This window comes from Enhydra lutris, unplaced genomic scaffold (assembly GCF_002288905.1).
Source record: "Enhydra lutris kenyoni isolate GAN:26980312 unplaced genomic scaffold, ASM228890v2 scaffoldscaffold95, whole genome shotgun sequence".
Classification (NCBI taxonomy): Eukaryota; Metazoa; Chordata; class Mammalia; order Carnivora; family Mustelidae; genus Enhydra; species Enhydra lutris.
Window position 1 is genome coordinate 176,698 of NW_019154179.1, and position 27,312 is coordinate 204,009.

Sequence of the window (27,312 nt, forward strand, 5' to 3'; positions counted from 1 at the left end):
CGGAGGGCGGGAATGAAGATGGTGGCCTCCCAGTCTCCAGCCCGGAGGAGCCGAGGGCCCGGGGCCCCACTCCTCAGCGCGCCGTCAGAGAACAGCGCCCAATTACTCCCGTCACCCTGGCCTCCAGCCGCGCTCGGAGCTGACCGAGCCTGCGACCGGTTCAAGGTAACCCCGAGCTTAGAGCTCACTCTTCGGCTCTGTCTCTGTAGCCGGCTTCCCCGTTCTAATACCTGTAAGCTCTGCAACACTCAGACGCCCCCGATCCTTCTGTGACCCTGCGGGACCTGAGGCCACGCTCACCCCGCGTGGGCTTCACCCTGGTTAAGCCTCTGGAGCGATGTCCCTCAGTGGAACTGACTTTTAAAAGTCCTGATTTTGTGCTCCGCTGCTCCGCCGCTTGCCGGGAGCCGGCCCCTCCCCCTGCGGTCTATCTTCCCGTCGCTTTGGATTCACTTCTCCGCCAGTCCTACCTTTCAGAAAGTGGTTGACTTTGTTTCTAGAGTTGCTGTTCTTCTCTTCGATCTCCTGTTGGATCTGTAGGTGTCTGCAATCTTTAGATAAGCTACCTAGCTGATCTCCCGCTACCTGAAGTAGTCTCAGCCTGCTACTTCTCCGCCATCTTGACTCCTCCCCCCCCCCAAAGGTCCTTTTTGAGTTCTGGAGACTTGAGGCCTGGACATAGGTAGAGTTGGAAAAATATTGGCTTTAGGTGCAGTCACTGGACAAAAACCCATCCAATGCTTAACATCAAACCAAGTTTCCTATTAGAAAACACTAAATTAGCAGGGATTGGAGGAAAGAAAGATTTACACATATACATATTTAAACTCACTATATAAACATACTGATACATTAAATATACTTGATTTAAAATATTGTTAAACCTGATTAAATGTATTAATTTGTATTTCCTATCTATGTAGATATATATGTATGTATCATTATTTGCCCAAATCTAGAGCTCAAAAAATTCCAGATGCTTAACATGTAACTTGCTTGGCCATTTTAGCCCAGGGTCAGCTGAGAGAGAAACTGCTTATATGGAGACTCTAGCGAGAACTATACTAGCTTGCATCGAATTTCCTTGAATCTTGTTTTTATGCGCTTTTTCCTTATGGTCATTAGGCCTTAGGAATGCCTAGGCTTTGCAGTCAACCACTGAGTAAGCAAGGCTTCCCTTGCGACTCAGAGGGTTGCACCCACATGTGAGGCCAACAGGCCATAGATGGGCAGCCCTTTACTTCTCACTGTCCAGTGCCCAGGAAGGTGTGAACACCTCCGCCCAGGTTAGCTCTGCGTGCTGACCTCAACAGCAACACGCAGCAGATGCGATACAGTAACTGTTCCCTGGCCAGAGGCCGCTCGCTGGCTGGAGACCTTGGGCAAGTAACTCCCCCTCTCCATCTTTGGGGGAGAGAGTACCCAATTCCTAAGGTTCTTGTAAGAATTAACCGCGTTATCTAATGGGTGGGGCATTCGCTGTTGTTATCCTTACTGCTATTTGACACGAAGCAGTATTTTTTTTTTTTTTTTTAGGAAAAGAAATTTTTGTTTCTCCCCATCCACTCAAAATACGCCCTCAGCAGCATTACTGGAATAGGAAGACAGCACCAGGCACGACACTGCATTTGATAGTGAAAATACCCATGCTTTTTATTTCTGCTGTCTAGGACTGTGGATGTAGTCAGAAAGGGGCAGCACTGTGCAAGACGAAAGGTCCAAGATAAATGGCAATTCTTTTTTGTGCTGGCAAGGCCAGGTCTTCATCTGGCAGCGTGCTTCTTACAGATCTCCAGGAACTCCTTCACGTCTTCAGGCGACCCCAAGATGACTGGCGCCCTCTGGTGGATGTCAGTGGGAACAATATCCAGTATAGCTTCCTTCCCAGTGGTAGCCAATCCTCCCGCCTTCTCCATGACGTAGGCCATTGGGTTACCTTCGTATAGCAGTCTCAACTGGGGGGAGAAAACAAACAAACAAACAAAAAGCCAAGAGCAACATGCTCACACCAGCAATTATTAAATAGAAAAGGGATGCACTCTGTAGCCAACTAGTACAGAGCTGGTCGGAGTTTCCAAGGTAACCGATACTCTCCCTTTCCATCTTCAAGGTTCTAACAGTCCTCACCCTCACTCTGAAAGCTGCCTCTTAAGACCTAATGCTTAATTTAACCACTTGGTTGAATTAAGCCATTCATCAAGCCATAGCCAACAATAGATTGTCTTATGCAAACGTTGAGAAAGACCACCTGGACTCAGGACTGAATGACATTTTGGCAGAACTAATGGTTCCCTTCTCTTTATAGCACGGAAACTGGACCTAATGAGTGACTGTGTGTTTTGGATGGAGCTTTGCCTATTCTAAAAGCATTAAATGTCCATGGTAGTGTCTGGCTGCAGACATCTGGAAAGCAGATTGGCTCCTCCAAACAGTGTAATATTGTTTGCAACCCTGTACACATTCCTTTTACAATTCTCCAAAGGCTTCAGGGTTGGGATTTAGTATGTTATCCATCTTGGCATTTACTTTAAATATTAACTTTTTTATTATCTGCATTTTCATGCAGTCTGCCTACTGAGGAGACAGCTTCCCACAGGTGTTTCCTGGCTGTATTTGCATACAGGTGTCATGGCCAGATTTGCAAAATAGGGCGGAAAAAAGGAGGAACCTCAGTATGTGCGTTAAAACAATTTTTTGAGGCATTAAGGAAAGCGCTATAGAGTAGGCTTTCACACAGCTTGAGAGTCCCGAGGTGGTGATGGCAAGAGCAGTGGTTTAAGTAAATAAGACGGCCTTCAATGACCTTCCAACGACTGTACACAGACACGTGAATGTATCTGGAATATACACATTTCTATCTGTATCTTGAAGGGATTATTTTTCCCACTCCTTCTCTCACATACTAAAAAAAATAAAAGACAATCTATTGGGGAAAGCAAAGGGACAGTATTTGGGAAGGAAAGACACTATCACAGAGAAGACGAAGTGGGCTGTCCCTTAGCCAGCGTACGCAAGCAGAGCCCCCAACCCCAGCCTCCACCCCAGCTCCCACGGCTTCAGGACACAGTGGGCATTTATCAGCGCAGTTGCTGGTGAACAGCTCACCTGGAAGCTCTAGGTTTCCCCAGAGATTCTTTCCTTCCCTAGGAAGGTATCGTTTCCAAGCAGCCCATGTCAGCTCATTAGTTATTTCTATTTAACGCCTTTTGAAAGCTATCAAAGGAAACCTCTATTTAGATACATACTTTATTTTCTGCCTTGGTAATGAAGCTGAACCGTTTCATTGCACACTGTGAATGGCATTCCTTTTGCCCAAGCCCCCCAGTGGAAGCATCCATCCTGACCATAACACTGTGATGTGGCTTTAGCGATCGAAGGGCTCTCCCTGGACCATTTCCCGCTGATTATCACCTGCCTTTAAGACAACCTTCAATCTAGAAATGATGCCCCAGACATCCTCCGCATCGTACTACTGAGTTTAACAGCAATGTCACAGCTCCTCTCTCTCTCTTTCCAAGTCAAATCCCCTATGCTGCAAAATGGAACCCACTGCTTCTCAACCACTCTTCAGGGTATCTGATTACCTTTCCATTGGGGCTCTTCTTGTTCGCAGGGTACAGAAAGATCCCTCCATAGACCAGGGTGCGGTGGACATCAGCCACCATGGAGCCCACGTACCTGGCACCGTAAGGGGCTGTGTTGTTCTGCAAGGTGAAGACCAGCAATAATTAGGGGTGTGGAAGAAAGTGTGTGTGTCCTCTCTGCTCATCCAGTTCAACGATCATTTAATGAGCACCTACAGGTGCGCGTTTGGAGCTGTGCCAGGAAATGTGATGAAAATCCTGAGCCCCACATGCAGAGACAGATAGCCTCTTACACATCTAATATGCTCAAATTAACATGCAGAAGCCTCCAGGAGGTGGTTGATTCTGACTACCGGGTGAGGACAGACATCACAAACCCTGCCGGCTGAGGAGGACTCTGCCAAGCTAAGGAGCTGGGCCAGTGGGTGGAACCGTCCGAGCAAAGCCTGCAACCCACAGGCACCCGCTGTCTACCTGGGACCTGGGGCCTGGGGAGGAAGCTGGTGCACTGCATGGGCCCAGGTTCAGGGGCAATGCAGGCCAAGGTAGGAGAAGAGAAAGGCAAGAGGGAGAGCATGCCTCGGGCCAGCCCAGAGGCCCCGAATGTCATCCTAACAAGGTCTGGGCTTCCTCCTCGTCACACAGTGGCTTTCAATGGCCTTGAGTAGTAGAACAATGAATCAGATGTTCCTACAAAGAACCGGCTCTGTGAACAACAATTTCCTCTCTTTGTATTCGGTGATTTGTAACCTCTTTAGAAAGTACCAAGAGGGACACGCTCAGTCTTGAGACAGCTGCTAGAAATCCATCGGCCACCCCGGGGAAGGAACCTCGGTTCAAGAACTATGTTCTGTACCATCTGAAATCAGGGACCACAGAAATGGAAATGTTTTACTGCCATGGGTTCATTCATCTGGCTGACCTCGTTATTCTGATTTTCTTCTGCCAGGAGAAAGCAGTAGAAGCTGAAACAGACCCTCTTGACTTTTGACATTCAAGAGCAGGAGTTCCAGTCCCCAGGACAAGGTGGAAACCTCACCATGAGGTCAGTGCACAGCAGACTCCAAGCTCTGGCCATTCCTGCCACCTGTAGCCTCCAGGGTAAATCATGAACCAACAGATTCCTACATAACTTACCGGGGCCTTCCACACAGCCCTCACTTACCGAGGGAAACTTCTTCCTCTGGACATACTCCGTGACAGCAGGATCAAATTCCCTGGCATAACCTTCATTGATGCTGTAGATGTTCCCTTTCTTCTTGATTTTCACATCTTTGTCCACCAAAATAAACTCTCCAATAGCCTGAAAAAAGGAAGGAGATGGAGGTGATGAGCCAGGCCTGTGTGGGGACGGGGCAGATGCCCCCGAGGCACGCTGCAGGCAGAGGGTGCGGCTTCTCCAGGCCCTGGGACACAGTGTCCCTGGCCTGCCACTCCACAACTGTGAACAGCCCCAAGGAAGAGACAGCGGGCAAAAAAGGAAAACAGGAGGAGAAAAGAGGCTGCGCAGATGTTGTCAAGTGATCGAAACCTTTTGACTTGCCTTTCAAATGTGAAACGAGAAAGAAAACAGATGAAGGCGGGGGGGGGGGGGCAGAAATACGTGAACAGCAGCAAAACCTGAGGAAGAATAAGCATTGTGCCCACTCATGTGGAATTTAAGCAGCAAATGAGCGAAGGAAAAAAAAAAGACAAACCAAGAAACTCTTAAGTGCAGAGAACTGCTGGTGACCAGATGTGGGGGGGGCATGGTGGGGGAAGGACGGGGCAAGGAGCAGGGATTAAAAAGTACACTCATCATGATGAGAAAATAATAATAATAAAATAATAGAAAATAAACAGCTGTGCCCTCAAGGCAGGGAAGGGGGAGAAAATGTGTGTGCAAAGCAATAGACCATTTTGCAAAAACAAAACAAAACAAAACGAACCAACTGTGGTGGGCACGGGAGTCACACCAGCGTTTCCCTTCTGTGTGCTACCACAGGAAAGAATCCGGAGTGTGGACTCACAGCCTCTCTTAACTCCATCCAGGTGCTCTTGCTCGGGATCTGCAAAACATCTCTCAGAACTCAGTCCTGCCACCAAGTTCCGGTGCCGAGCTGATGCCTTCAGGGCTGAGGGGCTTTAGAGGAGACTGGAATCTGGGGAGAGTGTGTCACCTAACTCCTGCTGCTCTGGACTGAGGACGGTTTGGGGTTCCCATGTGCCCTTGAAGCTCTGCCTTGGTCGGGAGGGGGCTGCACCCAGCAAGCAAGAGGTAAGAAGAAAGAGGTGCCAACACACGTCTCCTGAGCCATTTACCCCCATCGCAGAGAGTGCTTCCTGCAGGTTGGGACTATGATTTAGAGAGGGAGGGAGAGGGGACAGACAGGAGGAGGACAAGGAGGGTAGGAAGGAGGATGGAGGAGGAGGAGAAAAAGGACACTAGAATTAACAGCAGTCCTTGAAAGGTTTCATATGAGTAATTTTTTTTTTTGTATTTCTAAATATTCTGACCGCAGTTCTGTAGAAACATTTTTTTATAATCAGAAAACTAGGTATCTTTACAAAAGTAGTGTTGAAAGCCAACCATCGCACAATGGGTGCTGCAGGGGTCCCAAAACTGTGCTCCCCCCAGACGGCCCACCCTGGCATCCAGCCAGAGCATCCAAGATGTGAAGGAGCAGAGTCTCCTGTACATGCAGACAAGAGCCTGAAAGCCTTCTGAGAGTTCAAGCCCGCTGGAGATGCAGAGAGCTGCCTCCGTCTTTGGAGCAGAAACCGCCAGCCAAAACTAAAAGAAAGCGCTGAGGGTGTCCAAGGTTTGCCCCGCAGGCAGGGGCCAGCGGTGGGCTAATGAGCAGTGGCCCCAGCAGGGGACTATTACAGCAGACCTGCGCTGTTCTTCCAAAACACTGTGGAGCCATTACGTCTCAGGACGGCCAAAGCCCATTATGTACACAGAAACAAACGGACTCCCAGACACACCAGTCTATGACCTGGAAAAGATTTCATTTCTTCTACACGTCTACCAACTCGAAGGGAACAGAGAAGTCACCAGAAGAATGCCTGGGGAAGCAGTAAATCTTTGGCAAACCAGTACATCTACAGACTTCAGTGATTCCAGAAACAGTACACTGGGCTCAGGGTGAACTTTGCTCTAGTGCTACCACGGTGTTCCCCCGAGGTTGCCCCATTTGGAGGCTTAATCTAGTGTTATTCCCCTACCCTTGTTTGTTTATTAAACGCTGGTACTTCCAAGGAGCCAAAGTCCAGTTGTGCAAGAGTACAGGGGGCCAAGGCAGCCTACGTCCTCATCGCTATGACCTGCCACATACGCAAAGCCTAGAGCTACCTGTCTCCTGCCAACTCCTGCCGTTGTCTGTCTCCCGCCAGCTCTGTGTACCCTGTGTTCAGTGTGTCCACAAAAAGCACCCCGTTAAGGTCTCATTACTGTCCTAGGAGGACATGTCTAAAACTAAAATTGTTTATAAACCCAGTTCTTTTCCCTTTGGGGCATTGAATCAAGTTCATGATGAACATGCCCATGTACTGAATTCTATGTTCAATGGGAGGTTGACTTGGGCCAAATAGTCAAAGTGTTTCTGCAATTCATCGGCTCCGCTGAAATTATCATCTACCTGAGTAACTCCAAGTAACAGACACATGGGAAGAAATTGCCCATAAATTCCAGCTGTTAATGAAGATTGTTCACGGCACCCTGGCCTCCTCTCCACTAAGTAGCTTTTCTCTATCACAGGGAATGAGGACTTATCCTCATTTCCTTTATTTACTCTTCCTTGAGTTTATCAGAGCCTCATCAGGCATTCACAGAGCCTTCATGGCGTACCCACAACAGCCACTGATCTGGTAGCTCTGTCTGAAGGAACAATGCAATCCACTCCCTCAGCTGGGGCACCCATTCACCTCTGCAAAACGAGCTAGTCCTGGACACAGTGGGTGGCACAGACACCATCTACAGGCCTCATCTGGTCCATAAATGCGTTTTAGTTGGCTAGCACTATGTTTTACAAATCTAGAAATACTTTTTTTTTTAAATCCAGTGTTTCTCGAGCCATTGGAAGCCTTGGCTAGACTGGGCCCCCTATTACCCAATAGTAACAACTGCTAGACCCCTCCGGGTTACCCCTGTCCCCACCATTGCATTTGGCCTTCCTTACCCCCATCCCCCACACCTCACTGATTTACATGGCCTGCCTGGGCTCAATGGGCATTTCAGTCATTTTAATAATGTCTGTTTTAAAGAATTAATCGTGGAACAAAGACTCCCTCTTATGCTATGGAGTATTATTCTTCCACATTATTGTATTATTTCTCACCTCAGTCATCTTCTCATGACATACACATGGTTCCTCCATCTCCTTCAGCCCCTTGCACACTCCATCTCTGGCCTTCTGTGGGCCTCATTTCCCACCTCTACGTACCACCCCCACCCTTCCACACAAGTTAACAGGCAACCTTGCAAACAGTCACCAGCCAAACACCCAAACTCCCACAGGTCTCTCACCGGGTCCAGCATGAAGCAGTTGACGCCATTCACCATGGCCAGGACCAACATGGTGGCACTGCCGTACAGGGCATAGCCAGCAGCTACCAGGTTCCTGCCGGGCTGCAAAGCGTCCTTCTCAGAAGGCTCATCAGTTGAACTCTGGGACAAGAAAGAAAACAAAATAATGTCTTTTTATTTTGTGTCCTTTTTCCAGTTCAGAGATTATCAAGGTGCCCTCTCCTAATGCCACAGGCCATCTTCCCAGATGGGGCCTTCCTCCACATATCAGTAATATCCTGATTGTATTTACCATGGCAACCACCTCCCGCCCCCGCCCCCTGTCCTCCCCGGCCCCCTGCCCCCACCGCAGACTTCCTGCATCTGGATTCTTCTTTCCAATCAGGGTCCTCCTCCAATTTTACTAATTTGATGATTCCTTCATTTCTCCATTATCGCTTCCCAAAAAAAAAAAAAAAAAAAAAAAGCACGCCTTCTTGCCAGCTCCCGCTAATTAAATCTTATTACAGGGGCGCCTGGGTGGCTCAGTGGGTTAAGCCGCTGCCTTCGGCTCAGGTCATGATCTCGGAGTCCTGGGATCGAGTCCCGCATCGGGCTCTCTGCTCAGCAGGGAGCCTGCTTCCTCCTGTCTCTCTGCCTGCCTCTCTGCCTGCTTGTGATCTCTGTCTGCCAAATAAATAAATAAAATTAAAAAAAAAATAAATCTTATTACAGGCATCAATGTCTTCCATCTGCCTACCCCATCTTTGTTTAAGCATATTAACACTGGGGCTGCAGGACTGCTCTTGTCTAGCCAGGAAATCCATTTTATGAGCTCTCACCAGCAGTGGCACGTGCCACAGTGGGCACTCCCACATCCAGCCATTCTCAGAAATGCAGGGACTTGGAATTCTCTCTCTGGTGTCAGAGTACAGAGTAGGGCAGTTGCTTTCCGTTTTTTTGGCAACACCCACGGTAAAAAAAATACATGCACACCACAAACGAGTACCAATACACACACACACACACACACACACACAACTATACAAACAGGAGAAAGCAACGCTTACACATAGAACATAACACGCACTGTCATCTTTCCTGCTTCATTAAAAACACAGCCCAGTGGGTCATGTGACCATAGTTTCATACTAAGGAAGGGGACACTTTAAGAGGATGACTCCTAAGCAACGTTTACTTGATTGACAAGTCAAGTCAAAACAAGCCCAAATACATCTTTCAGCTCAAATACTCTCTACTTGAACTTAAACAGAAATGAAAATGGGCAACTTCTGCCAATTTCATTTATTCCTCTCCCCAACCAGAGATTCCAGTGGCCGAAAGTATGTACGGGAATCTGTATCACAACCCTGGGGATGGAGGTCATCCCCAGCAAAAACATTCCTGGTAATTTCTTCCTGCAACTTCTGAACACGTATCCTAGGAGCAGAGCCTAGGTTTACTGAGCCTGACTTTGTGAGGAAGGGGGTGTTCCTGCGAATCTGCATTTTACTGTACCCCACCCTGACTCTAGCACTAAAGTTTATATAAAAAGCAGAATCCTAAGGACCTTTCTCTCCTTTCCCCCCTTCATCCCCACTCCTGGGTTTAATAAATGGTTTTCACATAAGGTGGCTGGTTGGTTGGGTTAGGTCAAGTTATTTTGATTTAGTTTGCATTCATGAACAGGGCACTGCCTCTGAATACAGACTACACGTAGTATCAAAAATGAGTTGTTACCCGAACTCCAAATTTTACCAATGCCCAGCCTGAAAAAAAAAAGAACCAGCTTCATTCAAAGCTGGTGACATATGGGATGACTCGGGCTTCCAACTAACCATCCCCTCTATCCGCAACTACTTAACCCTGCCAGGGCACTGAGCAATCAGACCAGCAATATGTAGACCAAGTTGACTGGGAGCCACTAACGACTCGGAATATCACTTCTCCACTAAGAAAATCCCCCAGGAGGTCCACCTCACCTAGAACCATCCATGCCTGCCTCTGTCAAAGATGCCAAGAGTTAACAGGCTCTCCTGAAATGTTGTCATGTAGTCATCTTATCCTCTGACTTTTAAAAGAAATGGTACCATAGTCTAGGATCCACACACTCAAGAGAAAAACAATGCCATGGAATCATGGATGAGGCAGCAAATTCTTTCCTAGCCTGGTTTTTCTAATCCATGAACTCCTTCCTTCAAACCCCAGCAGGGAAGGCCTTTGCTCCAAAGGATCCATCACATGCCCATGCAGAGGCTCACGGGATGACCAAGTCACATAAAGCCCTTGGCCAAAATTAGAAAGCTCCCAGATCCCGCCTTTCTCTGCCTTTCCCAGGCCACAACCCACTGGAGATTATTGGTTTGTCTTACTCCCCACCAAAGGGTCTACAGGTAGACACCATGGATTCTGGAGACCTGAGGTGGTGGTGGTGGTGGAGTGTTATCTGGCAATGTGGGGACAGGCTATCACTGTCACCAGATGGTCTTTCCCCAGAGCAGCCAACCCTCCTTGGAAGGGCTCATAGAGCATTCCAAGTGTCCCCATAACTCAGCCAATACTGTTCACCAATCATCATGCTACGCAATCAGCCTACAAAAAGTATACATATAACGGGATAGGGTCCCTGCATTTATGATCAGCGGTGAAGATGGGTTGGGTTTTGCCTGGCCAGCATCCACTACTCTTCGCCACACATCAGCACATTCATCTCCTGAGATACTGCCTCCCTTGCCCTCAGCTCTCAGGTGGCCACATGACCCCTTGGCCAACCAAATCATTGCATGTCTCAGGCCACAGTGATTGGCTATGGCATGGCCACATGACCTAAGCTAAGCCAAGCCAATCAGCTCCACTGAGATGACACTCCTATTGGAATTGTGGGGAGAGAGGCCTGCATCTTCCACTGAACTCACTGAGAGCTGGGTGTGAGCCTGGACCTGCTCCACCTGAAGGGAGGAACATAGTGGACAGACGTGTCTCCTGATGGTGTGGTCTGAGTCCCTGAATGCAGCAGCACCTGAAGCACATCTATCCACTGGGCTTCCTAATTACGAAAACCAGTAGTTTTTAGGGCATTATTTCTCATTTTCAGTACCTCCCCTTTACAGATAAGGAAACAAGAGGCAGAGTTACTTTGCCCGGGGTCCCATAGAACTGTGTCAGGGTCAAGAAACAACATTCCATATGGTTATTAATTAATAACTCTCCTTTCAGTTAAAGGACTTGGATTCTGAAACTGCTAAAGCACTTTTGCCCTAAACTAAACTGTGTTTACTTGTGGGGACTGGATATATTTAAAGGATGTTGCAAATCAGAGTATGTCCAGTATAGGCTGACCACACTAGGGAGAGATCTAGAATCTCATAGGTGACAGATTTGACCGTAAAAAATTTTTTAAAGGGTGGGAAGTCAGGGCAGGAAAGCCAATTCCAAACACTTAAAACAAACACAAGACCTTATTTTCAGATGCTCTAAAAGGCCAAATGTGCATTAGGGAGATAGGTTGATTCAATATGTGAACGAACATTCTAACCATGATGTTCACTCAACCTCAGGAGAATTCTCCCTCGTTCTTGGTGTCTCCACAGCAGAACTACCTGGGACACTGGACCATGTGCCTTTTGAGATACCTTTGGAACCGGTTTCCTGGCATCACGTAGGCAAGGCCTGATCACTGGTGCCAGGTTCAGTTACCAATGCTGTGGCCCATGGAGATGACCTCTAGCCCAGAACCAGAGCTGCAAAAAGCATGAAATGTGTCCTCTGAAGCATCAGACAGAACAATCGTTTATGCCCCGTAAGCCCTCAAAATGGTTTCAAACAACCAGTAACGTTTAAAAACTGCGATGGCATAAACGTGGGGGTCATACTCTAAGTGTTTCAGAGAGCCACTTCAGGTTTCTTAAGATAGCACGAAGACTTGAGTTCTAGCATTCGTAACTCAAGCTTCTACTGCAAGCTGGTTTGATTTTTTTTTTAGTTGACAGCTAGTTTTCTGGTCCAGATCCAGGTCTTTATTGAGGGGGCTGAGGGGTAGAGACGGGGGCCAGCCAACATCAGCAGCCCTGTAGTTTTTGGTTAAGTCATTAACGAGGAAGGCGGCTTCCCTCACAGAAGCATTTTGCTAGAAAACTCTCTTGCACTACTATGGATCTGATATTTCGTAGGGAAAATGACCTCCCTCCGTGTCTGTTAACACGAATGGTATGTTTCATGGTCTGACCTGGAAAGTAAGCTGAGTTGTTGCCTTTGCCTTTTTGTTTCGAGCCCTAGAACCTTCTATGACTCAAACTGTCTTGATGTGGATCTGCCTCTTGGCCAAGACAAAAAAGCAAAATGCACTCTAGTGAGGGAAGAGAAGCATCCCGTGGTGGACCATGTGTCTAGAAGGAGATTCCGTGCCACACTGGACAACAGATCGCTCTGGAAAAGGAAGGTAGAACTGCGGTCTCAAGCTGTGGCCTCCATCTGAAGAAGAGGGCTGGGAGGAAATGCACAGGCCCGCTGAACTAAGCTGCCTCATACACTGAGATGAGGAAACGGGGTCCGGCTCAACCTCATCTGTGAGGTTTTATTTCTAAAATACACAAGGGCTGAAGCCGGGATGACGGACTTTAGATTTCAATGTTTACGATGGGCCCATGGGCCTTCATTCTGTTTTTCACTTGTCTGTGTACCTGAGTTGTTCCAAACACATGCACACGCACGTGGGCGCACAAGGAAAAGGCAGGCAGGAGGCGAGGCGCTCACACCCAAGAAATACCCGGGGCCGGAGTCCCGTCCCCATACTGCACCACCGCACAGCAAGCTCTCCACAGAGGACAGACAGTAAAACCTTCAAGGCTTTGCCGTCACCATTCTACCACAGCTACTTTACCTGGCACGGCGCGGCCCAAAAGCAGCCAAGGGCAGTCTGTGAACAAGTGGGTGGACCATGCGCCATTAAAACTGTATTTGTGGACAGTGAAAATTAAGTTTTATATGAAAGTCATGCGTCATAAAACATTCGTCTTTAGACTTTTTTTCAGCCATTTCAAAATAAAAGGGGGTATTTTCTGCTCCCAGGCCATACAAACCAGGCAGGAAGCTGGATTTGGCCCCAGGAAGTCTTGGTTTCCAGACCCAATTCAGAGGATTTAAAGGACAATTTTGACAATCTCTTGTTAATAGTCATAATTTGCAGTTTATACAGTATGATCACTATAACGGATCTATACTTGACTCTCTTAAGAAAAAGCAACAGAGTTAAAAAGGAGAAATATTGGGCGCCTGGGTGGCCCAGTGGGTTAAAGCCTCTGCTTTCCGCTCAGGTCACGATCCCGGAAGTCTTGGGATTCATCCCTGCATCAGGCTCTCTCTGCTCAGCAGGGAGCCTGCTTCCTCCTCTCTCCCCACCAGAACTCTCTGCCTATTTGTGATCTCTGTCTGTCAAATAAATAAATAAAATCTTAAAAACAAAAAAAGGTGAAATATCTTTCTCTTCCCACCCATGTTTTACTGTATTTTCTTTTAAACCACTTAATGGATCATCAAGCAAGCTGGAAAAGTCAGAACCTGAGATACAAACCTATGTCAAGCCTCAGAGTTTCATGACATACGTTCTGCTTACTGCACCAAGAGTGAGAGAGTACTGCATGTCAGCCTTAACTTTTTATCTCAAACCAGGGCCTGATTATTATTACATTTCACCTTTTTGTAGATGCCAAAAATTGTTCCGATGGACGCAAGGCAGTCGATATTGGAAGATCCATCAAGGGGATCAAAACAGACCACATATTTACCCTGAGCAAAGGAAAAGGAAACAACTTTACAATGTAGAACTTTTCAAATTATAACAAAACAATGTATATACAAAGATGATAAAACAAGGGAATCTAGGAGAAAGTTCAAGAAATAGTCTGATTTATACTCTGTCATGGAAGGTATGAGGTGGCATACAGAACATGAACAGTTTATTTATCCCAAAGGATCACTAGGCAGAGAAAACATAACAGAATAGCAGATACAAATGAAGATGATGAAATACAGAAAAGTCAGTCAGAATTTCCTACACTTGTTGATATAGATGAATCATGATTTTGGTTTGAGTTTCCTGGCAGCCAAAGGAAAAAAAGAAACAAGCCTGGTCACTAATTTCTCTTTATTCATAAGAGAAAGAAATAAAAAAAAAAAAAAAACCATGAAATACTTTAGCTGAAGCAAAGGTGACATTAAGGCTATTTAAAAGAACTTCTCTCGTGCACGTCTTACAGATGCCATGAGGTTGCAGCAGTGCAGAGTTCCCAACAATAGCCCTACTGCAATTCCTAAATGGATCCCTGTGTCTTGGTGGGACTACCAAAATTTCATTCTTCGAACCAGATTTTCAGTGACATGCTGGAGCTGCTTTCTATAGTGTCCAAGAACTAATGTGCACATCTCTTCCCAAAATTCTGCCTTCAGGGGCGCCTGGCTGGCTCAGTGGGTTAAAGCGTCTGCCTTTGGCTCAGGTCATGATCCCAGAGTCCTGGGATCAAGCCCCTCATCAGGCAGAGAGCCTGCTTCCCTTCCTCTTTCTCTGCCTGCTCTCTGCCTACTTGTGATCTCTGTCAAAAAAAAAAAAAAAATTCTGCCTTCAGTGTGATGTCATGTTGGCAGCTTGAAATACTATGGGGCTCAGTCACATGGCTGAAATTGTCAGAACAAGTTTTTTTTTTAGAGCAAATGCATGGATGTGGATGGAAGGAGAGGCAAAGAAGCAGGTTCCACACTCAGCACACAGTGAGATCAATCTCAAAACCTGGAGATCAGGACATAAGGAGTCCCCCCTTTTAACTGAGCCACACAGGCACCCCAGAGGATTTTATGGTTTGGGTTTTTTTGTTTTTGGTTTTGGGTTTTTTGTTTTGTTTTGTTTTGTTTTGTTTTGGAGAATTAACCAATACACCACTGGGGATTTTCCATCTCCAGATTAGCCACTTTAAGATGTGGTTTTTAGATCTTCTGCATCAAATTAAGAGGTTTCCCTGATTCCCTGACCTATAGCTCTTAACAAATCACCCTCCCCATGCAGAGGAAACTGTCATCTGGAAAACAGAAACATGCCTATTACCAAGGCGCATTCTAGTCGGGGAAGTTTGGGGTAACTGATAGAGGATATTAAACAAAATTCAATCCACATGCCTAAAACTGCCAACTGCCTTGAGAAACCCAGCAGAGGAAAACATGAACTTTAAATCATGAAGTGGTATTTTAGGAATGATGTAAAACAAGCTCATCAGATGTGGCTCCCTACCCCTCTTACAAAGGTCAAAACTGGGTTACCTGCAACCTCTTTAAATTCATCTTCCAATTGGTGTTTTTTTTCCCCCCCTAATGCTACTCCTTCCTGTCCCCATTCATCTCGAACAGGGAAAGATGGTAAGCCCATAGAACTGCACATCCCATCTCCAACTTTTTTAGTTGTGACTGTTTTTCTTCAAAAGCTGACTATACTTTCACTTTTTCAAAAATTTATTGTCAAGCCCATACAAGCAGCCACATACATGCTAGACTCTAGGATGCAGAGAGAATATACTCCATACCTGTCTTCAAGAAGCAATCAAACTAATGCGATCCCAACAGACTGTAATGAATAAATCAGTGACGAACTGAAAGTTTAGACTGGCAGGAAAGGTGAATGGAAGGTTGACTATTTGGTGGGCAGAGATGAAGAAGAGGCAGTTACAGAAGTCAGACTTTGAAGAACCTTGAACATGAACACAAAAATTTAGGGTTGGGGAGGAGTATGAGTGTATGAGTCTAACTAATGCGTGAGTACACAGGGGGCAGGGCGATAATGCACTTAACTATAGTGGTAGCGTGGACAGTAGAGGACAGACCTGAGATATGGTAGTAAGGTAGAATCTGTGAAATGGTAACGGATGGACGTAGGATGATTCCTAGTCTGAGCTTGGCTGAGCTGAGTCATTTACAAAACTAGTGCAATGATTACATTAAAACCCCCACCCCCAGTAGACATTCAGACCCACCCTTTTCTCTGGCTCCACTATAATGGCGTGCTTATCTTCTTCTGACACAAGTACGCAAGTGGCAAATGATGACTTTAACATGTTAATAACCAGGTCATTGGAAAGGACATCTAGCTTCTTCACTTGATCACCGGTCACATTGGTAGAGCCAGCAATTCCATAGCTAGAGGGAAGAAAGTCACAAACATGTAAGCCATGACCAACAGAATAGACACCAATGCACCTAACAAACCCACTGAAAGCAGGTGTTTAGCAGGATTTAGGAAACAGGATGGCGAGGGGTCTGGGAGACACAGAAAAAGAATGGTCATCCCCCCGACTGACTCCTAATTTCAAGAGCAGGTATTTACCTGTCAAGTACCTGTCAAGTACCCAGCACACCTTTGTGGGTAAATCCACGCTTCTCAACCTTATCTTTAATGGCCTCTGAGAAGACTTTTTGGCTATTGTTCCCTAATCACACTCCTCCATGAAATTTTAGTTTTACCACAAATATAGTGTCGATTTGTACTTCGTTATAAAAGACTGATTCCTTTTTCACCAACCCCCAAAACCAGTTTTTCCCCTGAATGCACAGGTTAGCCCAGAATCAATCAGCTGAGAGGTACAGCAAGCAAGGAAACTTCTGGATAGGGCGGCACTGGACATGTGAGCTAAGCCAAGGGATGCTATGATTTTACAGCTTGGAAAGTTCCTAAGAGACAATACAGACTGGCCCCACCACCTCATTCTATAGAGGAAAACAGGAGGCTCATCTGCAGATCTAACAAGCTTGTCCAAACCAGAGAAGCAGAGCAGAGGTGAGAAGCCCGCTAGACTCCCAGGCCAGGCCTCCCTCGCTGGCGTGCCACCACCCCTGGCAGGAGTCCTTGGGCTGCCAGAGAGAAGACTCTGGAGTCTCAATTCTACTTTCAAGGCATCTGTAATAAGCTGTGATTCCCAGAACTGGAGTGGCTTGGGCAAACAAAATGCAGCCTAGTTTGTGAGAATGGAGAAGATGCAGGTTGTCCTAGCCAGGCTTGAACAGAACACTGGAAGGAGGGTGAAGGTTTAGAGAAAAGAAGCACAGGCCAAGAAGAGAGACTGGGTGTGGGAAGGAAGGTAGGAGGTGAAGATACCGCCTGACAGCTAGCTGAGGGTGGCTGGCAAGGGAGGTTCCAGAGGCCTTGGCTGAGATGGCCGGGAGCACTCGCCTGAGAACTGGCAGTCCCAGTAGCCCCTGCTTCAGCTCCTGCAAGCACATCTTCTCTCCACAGACAGAACTCGCTTGTCTCTGGCTGAACGAAAACGCAGCCAACACCAGAGACTGTCCCATCCCAAACACCTTGCCTGGCCTGACTGGCTCCAGAAGGTAAATCCGGCATCACAGCAAGCCCACCTCTGGTGTCGCCTTCACATCGTTCCCTAGCCCACCTGGAAACCGCATCTCCTGCACCCCACCAGCCCTCAGCCCACTGCTCCTCTTCCCACCCTGTCGCTCCTCGTTCCTGAGTAAATGACCAAGCCATCGGCCACACTTGCAGCTGTAGCCCAGTCCCCTTTTCACATATCTTTTTCTCACTCAACTGTGAGGCCGATGCTGGTGGACAAAGACAGGCAATTCTAGGTGGAGAGAGTGAGCTTGGCAAGGTCACCAACCCAAACAAATCTCCCTTGCTGGCCCCACAGGCCCTGTCACTCCTTCTTAGCCTGAGATGTCTTCTCTGAAGTCACTACTAATTCAGGCAGGCAGACAGGCTGATGGAAAGGACCCTGAGCTTTCTGACAGGGACCTGTTTCAGACCTCACCACTGCCAAGCTGCTTGTCCTTTGTCTCCTCTGACATGTGTGCCCACTGAGGCAAGGATACTTTGTGCTGTGCTAGAGGATTCCATGAAGCGACCCATGCAAGCGGTCAGCACAGCCTTTGGCACCTACCAGGGGAGGGGAAACATGCATCACCTTGTCTGCTCTCTCAAGGGAGCCCTTATTAGGATGCTGCACCTGCTGCGGGAGGGGAGGGTGGGTCTCGGAAGACCCCTAAGCTTCATCCCCCCCCCCCCCCATCATGTCAGCATGGCTGGTTGATCTTTCATTCCCATGAGGAAGACAGAGGCTATGTTTTCTTCCATTGTGTCCCAGGACATAGAGGCCCTCAATAAATTACTCACAGCATGAATGAAGGCCATTCACCGAGGAAAGCAAAACCCTGAGTCCAGAAGAATGAATATAGAAGCAACCGACTTTAAGTCATTCCACAACTTGGAGAGCTGGGAGAAGCTACTGGCATGGTCCCCAGAGGGGCAGGCCTATGGAGCCAGCTCCACAGAGGCCAGGCCTGGGAGGCTGGGGCAGAGGGACAGGGCACCAGAATCAGGCATGGAAAGGCCTATTTCACACTTCCGCCCATGTCCCGCCTGCTCATGTTAAGTGTCTCGTCCAGCAAGATGGGCGAAGAGGAGACAGGCCACAGCGCCTTTTCTCAAAGGCTTCCTAGAGGTCTGTGTTGAGCTTTCCTTCATTTCCCGGTATCTATCATCCTCCAGAACTGTTCTCAGGACTGGGCTTACAGTGCAGAGCAAGACAGCTGAGATCCCTGCCCTCCCAGAGCTGGATCCTGATGAGCAGACAAACCAGGATGTGCTGCAGAACGGTCGAGACCACCAGCCAGGTTCCTCACTGCTGCTCCAGGGTCCTGAGCTCCTGTTCTGGGTCACAGAGGGTGGCACCCTGTGTGCCATCGAGGTCAAGTGCACGATTTAACACACTGCGGATGAACACTCTGGGGACCTCGCTACACCTAGCACCGGAAACAGCCACTTTCCCTGCCCAGCTGCTACGGATCTCTAGCCACTTCTCCCATTCAAGTCCCCTGCAAGGCCAGGCAGTTACCTCTCGCTCCTCCTCCTGACCCCATGGAAGATCCCTCCTCTGTTCTAACCAAAAGGACCCTTTCCCAACTATCCTCCAGTTGCTTGTGAAGCATTTAAAAAAAAAAAAAAAAGGGTGCCTGGGTGGCTCAGTGGGTTAAGCCTCTGCCTTCGGCTCAGGTCATGATCTCAGGGTCCTGGAATCGAGACCCGCATCAGGCTCTCTGCTCAGCAAAAAGCCTGCTTCCCCCTCTCTTGGCCTGTCTGTCTGCCTACTTGTGATCTCTGTCAAATGAATAACTAAAACCTTGGGAGAAAAAAAGAAAAACCACAAGAGAGAATATTCTGGGCCCCTCAAACTCAAAATTCAGGCACTTTGTAAAAGATCTTTTTTTTTTTTTTTAAAGATTTTATTTATTTATTTGAGAGAGAGACAGTGAGAGAGAGCACGAGCAAGGAGAAGGTCAGAGAGAGAAGCAGACTCCCGCGGAGCCGGGAGCCCGATGTGGGACTCGATCCCGGGACTCCAGGATCATGACCTGAGCCGAAGGCAGTCGTCCAACCAACTGAGCCACCCAGGCGTCCCAAATTCAGGCACTTTGTAACTTTCCTGGGACATCTGGTGGGAGGCTTTCCCCTGGTGAGACCCGGTGGTAAAAAAAAAGTCTTCAAGGCACAGGAAAGGGATGCCAGGTAGAATCAGGGTTCAGGAGAAAGAGTTCCCAGATGCCATGTCCTTATAATTACAACCAAGTATATTCCTTGCATTTCGTCTTGGCACAAGAAGTCAGCCATGACTCGTGTCTGTCCTCCGTGTTACTTGCTTAGGGATGAGGAGCCATACAAGGCCATGCTCAGTCAGGCTTCTCCAACACGCCCCAGGAGGGGCTGGCAGAAGAGCTGTACGGCGCCCCTGAGGAACAGGTTTCCATAGCTCAGTGAAAAGCTGGATGCCAGCAAGTCTCCAGCAACTCTGACAAGAGGAGCAAAACCTCCAGAAACACCCTCCAGGAACTAATTAGCTGAAGAGCACATGGAGTTTGTTTTCTCCCCGAGTTCTCAGAAACCCCCTTGAAACAAGAAATTTCTTCATTCTCAGACACCGTTACTCAAAGGCTGCAAAGGATAGATGACAAGGGCCTTCGCTATGTATTCTGATGGCCACGAGGGGAGAGCAGTTGTCACCTGCCGACAGACTGGTCGCAGATATGGCCCTTGGCTTCCAAGCAGGCAGCCCACGCGTGTGCCTGCGCCTGCGCCCGGCCACTTGAACTAGGGCTTGCAAGACAGATCAACCGGAATCCCGAAAATGGAATTCTAGGCAGACTGCAGGATGGCCCAGCCGAGGCCAGAAGCCTGGCCTGGTTTAGAAGCAACTTCTGTGCCAGCTGCTGTGGCACCAACCACCCTTTCACACACCACCAGGCTCTTTCTCAGATCGGTTCCCAATGTCTGTTCCCTGGGGTCCGAATCAGGCAGCAACGGAGGCTGCAGGGCTGTGGGGAAACCATCACACCACTCTGTCCAAAAAGCCTTCCAGAGGCCAACCCTGCCTTACGGTCAGTGGGGAAAGAAACATGCCAAAGAGTGAAGGAAATGGGTTGACTCAAGCAAGTTGTAAACTTTAAAGCTTCCTCCTCCACGCCACCCAGGAGGAGGACTCCTCCACGCCACCCAGGAGGAGGACAGAGTACCAGCTGGGCCCTGATCACACAGGGGCAGACATTCCTTTGCTAACTTGATCAGCTGAATCAAGTGACTCGATTTACCAAGGAAGCTTTTCCTAAGTTCAAGTTATCCCAGAAGGAAAGGGAATATTACTGGCTTTACTCCAGAGGCTGGAACAGTCCGTCATGAAGTTCAAATCCTAGCTCTGTCACATGCTAAGCCAGCCTGGAAAAGCCACTTACCATCTCTGACCGTAAAATGGGAATTTAGTTAACTGTATCTACTTCGTAGTATATGGGGAGGCAAGACTTAGAACAGAGCCTGGCATATATAGGCCAGTGAGCAAAAAATGTAATCATCCCACTCCCAATCCAATTTTCCTTGGCAATAAGACAACCATGCTAAGAAGCAAGGCGGGTCCTAGCAAGGACAGACAGCTGGGTCCAGTCTGCCTTTCCCTCTTACGGATTCTGTATCAAGGTGTCTCAACTACCTGGTTCTTTCTGCTTCCAAATCTTTAAGGATGAGGTTAGTCTCTGATGCCACTGAACAGCAGCCCTGTTGTCCCCAACAGAGCCCCACAGGCATCCACTAAGTAAACTCTGGTTGATATAGGGGAGAGAGAAACCACGACCTCTAGACTAGTTTGACAGGAAACTTCTGGAAGTCACCCAGGGCAGAACCGTGTCACAGGTAAATTCACAAAGAAAAGTACTTGAAGTTTACTTTCGAGCCTAGTCCTACTGAGAAGGTCTTTCATTTGAAATGCCTAAACTTTCACTTCATTTTTATTCAAATTAGTTGGCCGGGCAATCCCAGCGGTTCAAGGGTGGGAAGCATTCCTGTGAGGGTTTGAGCCCTTTTGAAAGTTCCTTTTCATGCCCCTTTCTGAAGGCTGGGAGCAAAAATCAGTTTGAAGACCTGCTACCACAGTATCTCTTCTTTCCCTTGTATTTCATAAACCTCACCGAAAATTTGAAAAAGCTACACTGCTTTTAATTCATACACAATAGGGAACTTCTAAATAAATAAAAAGCATAGGTTAAATTTGGCCAGTGTTTTAAAAGCCTTAGAAATCTGGATGAAATTATTGGCATTGTTTCAAATTTGCACATTATTTCTATGCTGGATGAGCCATCGAGTTTGCAATTTCATGGTATCAGGGGAAAGCCACCTTGAGCAACATTTCCAAAGACTCAACAAGGGTTGGAGGCAGGCAGCGCTCCTCCCAGGGAAGAAAGCTCCCTTTGCATTTCCTCCCAGCATCAACAAGGCAGCGTGAAGCAGGCAGCACACCACCAGCCACCAGGCAAACAGAAGAACCAGAGATGGAGCTCACTTTCAGAACACCCAACTGAAGAGAAAGGAAGGTAGATTATTATGTAATCCTTATCACAAATGTCAAGGGTAACATGACCTGTTATGGATTTCGAGGTAAATAACCAACCGTTCACCCAGACAGAAATATCCAAGGGTCGGAGCAGAAATTCCTTGAGGAAGAGATGCCAACCAGAGCAGCTTTCAAAGGTCACAAACCCCAACCTTTGCTTGTGTTCATGCCAGCTCGAGGTGGGCAAAGGATGCCCTGGGGCAAGCTGTGCTTCTGGCATGGAAAGGAAATTACAAGTCACTCTTTGGTAATATAGAGAAGATAATTCAAGATTATATATAAAATATCTGATGACGTTCCAAGAGTTTAATGTCAAACTCGGCAAATTTGGAAATAAACATGTTACCCGATCTGCTAATTCCAAAATTAAAACTGAAGTGATTATTCCCTTCCATCAAACCACTAGGAGAGCCCCATACATAAAAGCAACTTTTCTGGACACATACAGGAGGTTTCCTATAATTAATCTGATGGTGCAACATTGCTTTTACATGTAACATTGTATCCTGGAAATTAGGCCTGGAGATGTACAGGGCTGTATGGGGCAACTACTAAGGATTAAAAAGCAAACAAAGATGTATCATTTTACAAAAATATAATCATAATCTTCACCCTAGGAAAATGACGACCCTATGGGCACCTGTTTAATGAACTCAGTTCATCCTCACCCAACTCTGAGGTTGAAAACAAACAGTGGTCTCCATCTCACAAGTGAGGAAACACTGAGGTTCAGAGCTAGGACATCCATCGCCAAAATCCTCACAGAATTCAATGGCAGAGCCAGGACTCTGAGCCCAGCTCCACTACTCCCTAAAATGTGCTCTGAAAACCCTGTGTGTACCTGTTCTACAAAATCCGGTCCTGATTTTTTCTTCTCTTCCTCTCCTGCCTCAGGGCGAAGGTACCAAAAGCCTGTGGCCCAATCTTGAGGCAGGGCTTCATGGCCTAATTCCCCCAACTGCAGGCTGGACGCGATACCTTGGACTGGGCAGAGCTCCAGCAACCCCTCAAGTTCACCATTTCCAAAATGTCGGGATCTTGCCATCCATCCCCAGCCTCTAAAACCAGCTTCTGCTTTGGAATTGTTTTTGGTTTTTGTGTTGCTTCGTGTTTTAATGGTGTCCTTGCCCTTCTCAGTCCACACTCTAGACTTCCCCCAGGCTCTCTTTCCCCTAGGCTTTCGCCTCCAATTCCTCACCCCTCCACCCTGAATGAGTTCACCCCATGTTTCAGCTTTGTCTCCCAATTCTGTACTTCAGCCATATCCTCCCCAGATTAGTCACTAATCATACCAACGACCTACTCAGAAACTTGTACTCTGCCCCCTATGCATATCCCCCAAAATATCTTCACCCCAGCCACTGGATGCTCCCCAATGCACTCACAATTTCACAGACACACACTCTAGGCTTGAGTCCAACCAAATAAGCGTATTTTCCAGGAATGTTTTCCCACCCACCACTTTCCCTTGCACAACTTGCCCAGCTCAAAACACTCTCCAGAGCCACCAGGCCTTAGGACTGTTGCCCACTGCCAATGCTTACTTATCTCGATGCCCCACAATCCTTTGCATCCATCCACACTGCATTTTTGGAACCTCTGTGAAAGCACCTTTCAAGATCTTTACTGTGTTTTGTAACAAATTCCATCCTGGTCTAATAGCATAAGCTGTTCTCATCTCCATTCTAGAATTTTGTACATTGCGGGTGTTCAACACATTTTGTTTAAGTAAAAAGAACCAGTGAATTCTTCAAGCAGTGATTTGGTGACACGTACAAAGGAAAAGCCTAAGCCACTGGAGAACCACGTTCTCCCCCGAAGGAGTGAAGACGAAGATATAAGCAACAACTTCATTTGAACCAGGAATTCATCAGATCCACTTAACAAGCTGCTGTCCGTTCTCCTGGGAGAAAAAAATGATGGTCGCCCATTGTAGGCATCAGCATCCCTTCCCTCTGGGGAGTGGGTAGAGGGGAACCAGAAACAAAGAAATAATAAGGCTTCAAGAACAGGTTTTCTAGGTCAATTGCTCCTTGAGGTTTAATTCTGAATTTGCCTCAAAAATAAAATAGGTGACGGGGCACCTGGGTGGCTCAGTGGGTTAAGCCTCTGCCTTAAGCTCCGGTCATGATCTCAGGGTCCTAGGATCGAGCCCCGCATCGGGCTCTCTGCTCAGCCGGGAGCCCGCTTCCTCCTCTCTCTCTCTGCCTGCCTCTCTGCCTACTTGTGATCTCTGTCAAATAAATAAATAAAATCTTTTTTAAAAAAATAAAGAAAAATAAAATAGGTGAGATTTAGAGTTGTATGAATTTAAGTGACTTCTGAAAAATACGTGTAGTATGTCCCCAGCCTGGGCAATAGGCCCACTCACCTCATCTCCCCTGCCCTCAGGGTCCTAGGCTGTACAAAGGAGGGCTGGACAGGGTGACTTCTCAGTCTTTCGGCTTAAACTCTAGGATTCTATGCCTTTATTAACAAGAAAACTGGCTACAATATCAACTGTTGGTTGACAGAGAGCGAGCGAGCAAGAGCAAGAAAGCGAAAGGATACTCCAGGCTCTACTCTCAAACTGCTGATGCTGTGTCCCTGGTTGAGACTTCATGGCTGAGCTCCCTAAGCAGGTCCCTGTGAGCTTCCTGCAAACCTGCAACCTTCTTTTGCCGTCTGGATATGTGGCCTTCCAGCGCAAGCCTCCAGGCGTAGTTGCCAAGTCACTTGCAGGCACACTGGCCTTTTCCAATAATGAATGTGATCTGGAGGCCTGGCTTGAGATCTTGTCTTACTGCTATCTGCCCAAATGACTACACATCATACAAAGATAGATGAATTTCCCACAGGAGTATGGAAGGGTCCAGATGCTGGGCCATACCCTGTCACTACCCACACAACCAGGCACCGAGCCCTGTTTCATAGGTACATTACTGGAAACAAAGATCCGCAAACAGCCAAACCTAGAGAAGAGTTGAATAGATCATGTAACCCTACAGAACCCTTACAGAGAAGGAAGTGCATTTAAGTCCCGACACTGAAATGTTCACGATTTCAATGCTGTTATGTTACTGAATGATGAAAGCGAAGTGCAAATGTATTACATGCAATGCCATTTGTTTGTTATTTACATGTAGGCCTATGTAATAACATACCCATATGTAAGTTTAGATTCAGTATGAAGTAGTAGATGGGAAAATGGCCAACAAATTAAAAGTTGGTACCCCAGCAAACAGAAATGAGGGGGTGCTTTCCCTTTTTCCTTTGTGTTCCTTTGAGTGGTTGGAACTTTCACCAAGGACTGCAACTTTTTAAGTAAAGTTAACAGCAGCACCAGTATTTTTTTTAAAAACCTGGTATTTACAACTATCTAGCCTAAAAATACGCATTTTATTTAGCCAAAATTAGCCCTCTTTGTCCAGATCCCTGTACACAAAATCCCCATATCTGAAGTCACTTAAAAGGTGGGGAAGTGGGGCGCCTGGGTGGCTCAGTCTTAAGCATCTGCCTTCATTTTGGATCATGGCCCCAGGGTCCTGGGATCGGGCTCCCTGCTCAGCGAAGTCTGCTTCTCCCTCTCCCACTTCCCCCTGCTTAGGTTCCCTCTCTCACTCTGTCTTTGTCAAGGAAGTAAGATCTTTCCCAACAGCAAAAAAACAAAAAACAAAACAAAACAAACAAACAAACAAACAAAAAACAAAGAAAAAAGTGGGGAAGATACACCTCAGACCAGATCTTGTTATGTCTGAGTCCTTTGGGGATAGTGAAAGGTACTGACACAGTTTTTAAATAGAAGAAATGCCAAGCGCTCACTATAACAAAGCTCCCTGATTCTCCAAGGCAAGGAAATCAATGAAACACCTATAATCCTTTTGAATTAAATCTGAACTCAGATTTTAACCCAGTGTACTTCCTAAAGCCCAATCTCCATAGGAATGTATTACTAAGAAGGGCTCTAGACGAAATAGTAACGGAGCCACCACGTTCCTAACATACTCATCCCAATCCCAGCAAGGCCTGTCTGTGCTTGACATCTGTAAATAAATGTCATCAACACTCCTTTAAGGGTTAGCTCCACCAACCCCCAGCGTGGGGCTGAAACAGAACGGCTTTCCAGAAAAGCAATCTAGGTTGTGTGGGTCATCCTTCTCCAGATCAGCTGAGCATCTCAGACTTTTCCGTAGTGTTCAAGAGCAGGAAACGTTAGGAAGCTGTGTGGGCAGTCAAACTCCTTTAGCTTCAACTAAAGCGAAGATCAGTCTAAGTGTTAAAATACATGTGCACATCAAAGTTAACCAAAATGTATGGTGTTACCTACAAAAAGCCTTATAAGATGCCCATTGAATCCCCACGTCCCACAACTCCTTTACTACTCGCAACGTGATCTGCAAAACCTGAGCATCTGCTCCACCTACCACAGAAGGTGGGATTCTGCATTCATAGAAATGCAGAATCCAGGCCCCACCCCAGACCTACCGCAGCCCTTTGCACGTGAACACCGCTGTTCCTGAGCGCTCTGGGCGTGCAGGCTTCCTCCCAGCTTGACTTAGGTTTCCTTTGCTCCCAACGGGACTTCTTTAGGGTCAAGGAGGTACTAAATAACAAACGCGACTTGGAAGCCCAATTCCAGAGGGAGTGAAGGAGGTCAAGGCAGAGAAAGGGAAAGGAAGCACCGCTGCAGGCACTTTTGGGGCTGGCGGGGGTGCTCACCAGCATGTTTCACCAGGCGGCGGCTGAGAACGGGTGCAAAAGCCCCTTGCTCAGCCCAGGAGCGAGGACTGCAGAATGGAGGCAGGTATCAAACGTGAGCCAGGTGCCGCCCCCCCCCCCGCCCCGCCCCGGCCCGGGCCTTGAGAGCACTCCCAAACTCAAGGGCGGGGGAACCAGGACTTGGGTGCAATTGGGAAAACTTTGTCAGAGAAGCCACCAAAAGAGAGAAAGTTAGATTCCCATCGAACAGGCAGGCTGACAGCAGGGCCAGGAGACCACACGGACTCCCAAGGCAAATCCCCAACTAGACAGACAGGACATGGTCCAATGGCCTGGAGGCCTGACTCACAGGTGCGCAATGCCCGCCTTGCGCACGGCCGTGGAAATGGCTTTGACCGCCGTGCAGAGCGAGTTGAGCAGCTGGGTCATCTCGCCCGTGCCGCGAGCCTTCCTGCCCTCCTCCATGACGAAGCGGGTCAGGGTGACGATATTCGTGTCGAAAGCCGCCTGGTCCGTCATTCTGAGGCCGGGCTGCGGCACGCTGGGCGGCGAGTGCGGGGCACAGGTGCGGGACACAAGTGGTAGCGCCTGAACACAGGCAGCGGCGGCGGGACGCAGCGGAAGA

At 47.6% G+C, this 27,312-nt stretch overlaps 1 protein-coding gene across 1 annotated transcript; it reads right to left on the bottom strand.

Moving 5' to 3' along the window:
* Window positions 1–1,529: 1,529 nt before the first annotated feature.
* On the bottom strand, window positions 1,530–27,312 carry LOC111139092 (fructose-bisphosphatase 1). The gene is made up of 7 exons (XM_022491243.1): window positions 27,037–27,312; window positions 16,083–16,245; window positions 13,762–13,854; window positions 8,092–8,232; window positions 4,750–4,887; window positions 3,585–3,704; window positions 1,530–1,955 (listed from the first exon to the last, which is right to left on the bottom strand). The coding sequence occupies exons 1-7, from the start codon at window positions 27,204–27,206 to the stop codon at window positions 1,764–1,766; spliced, it is 1,017 nt and encodes a 338-aa protein (XP_022346951.1). The 5' UTR covers window positions 27,207–27,312; the 3' UTR covers window positions 1,530–1,763.

Bases quoted from the DNA above. Each gene is read 5' to 3' on its own strand.
- LOC111139092 (XM_022491243.1), bottom strand. From the start codon at position 27,206: ATGACGGACCAGGCGGCTTTCGACACGAATATCGTCACCCTGACCCGC. The intron at 16,246-27,036 runs GTGAGTCAGGCC...TCTTCCCTCTAG, and splicing joins AAGGCGGGCATTGCGCACCT to CTATGGAATTGCTGGCTCTA. The intron at 3,705-4,749 runs GTAAGTGAGGGC...TTCACCTTGCAG, and splicing joins AGAGGAAGAAGTTTCCCTCG to AACAACACAGCCCCTTACGG.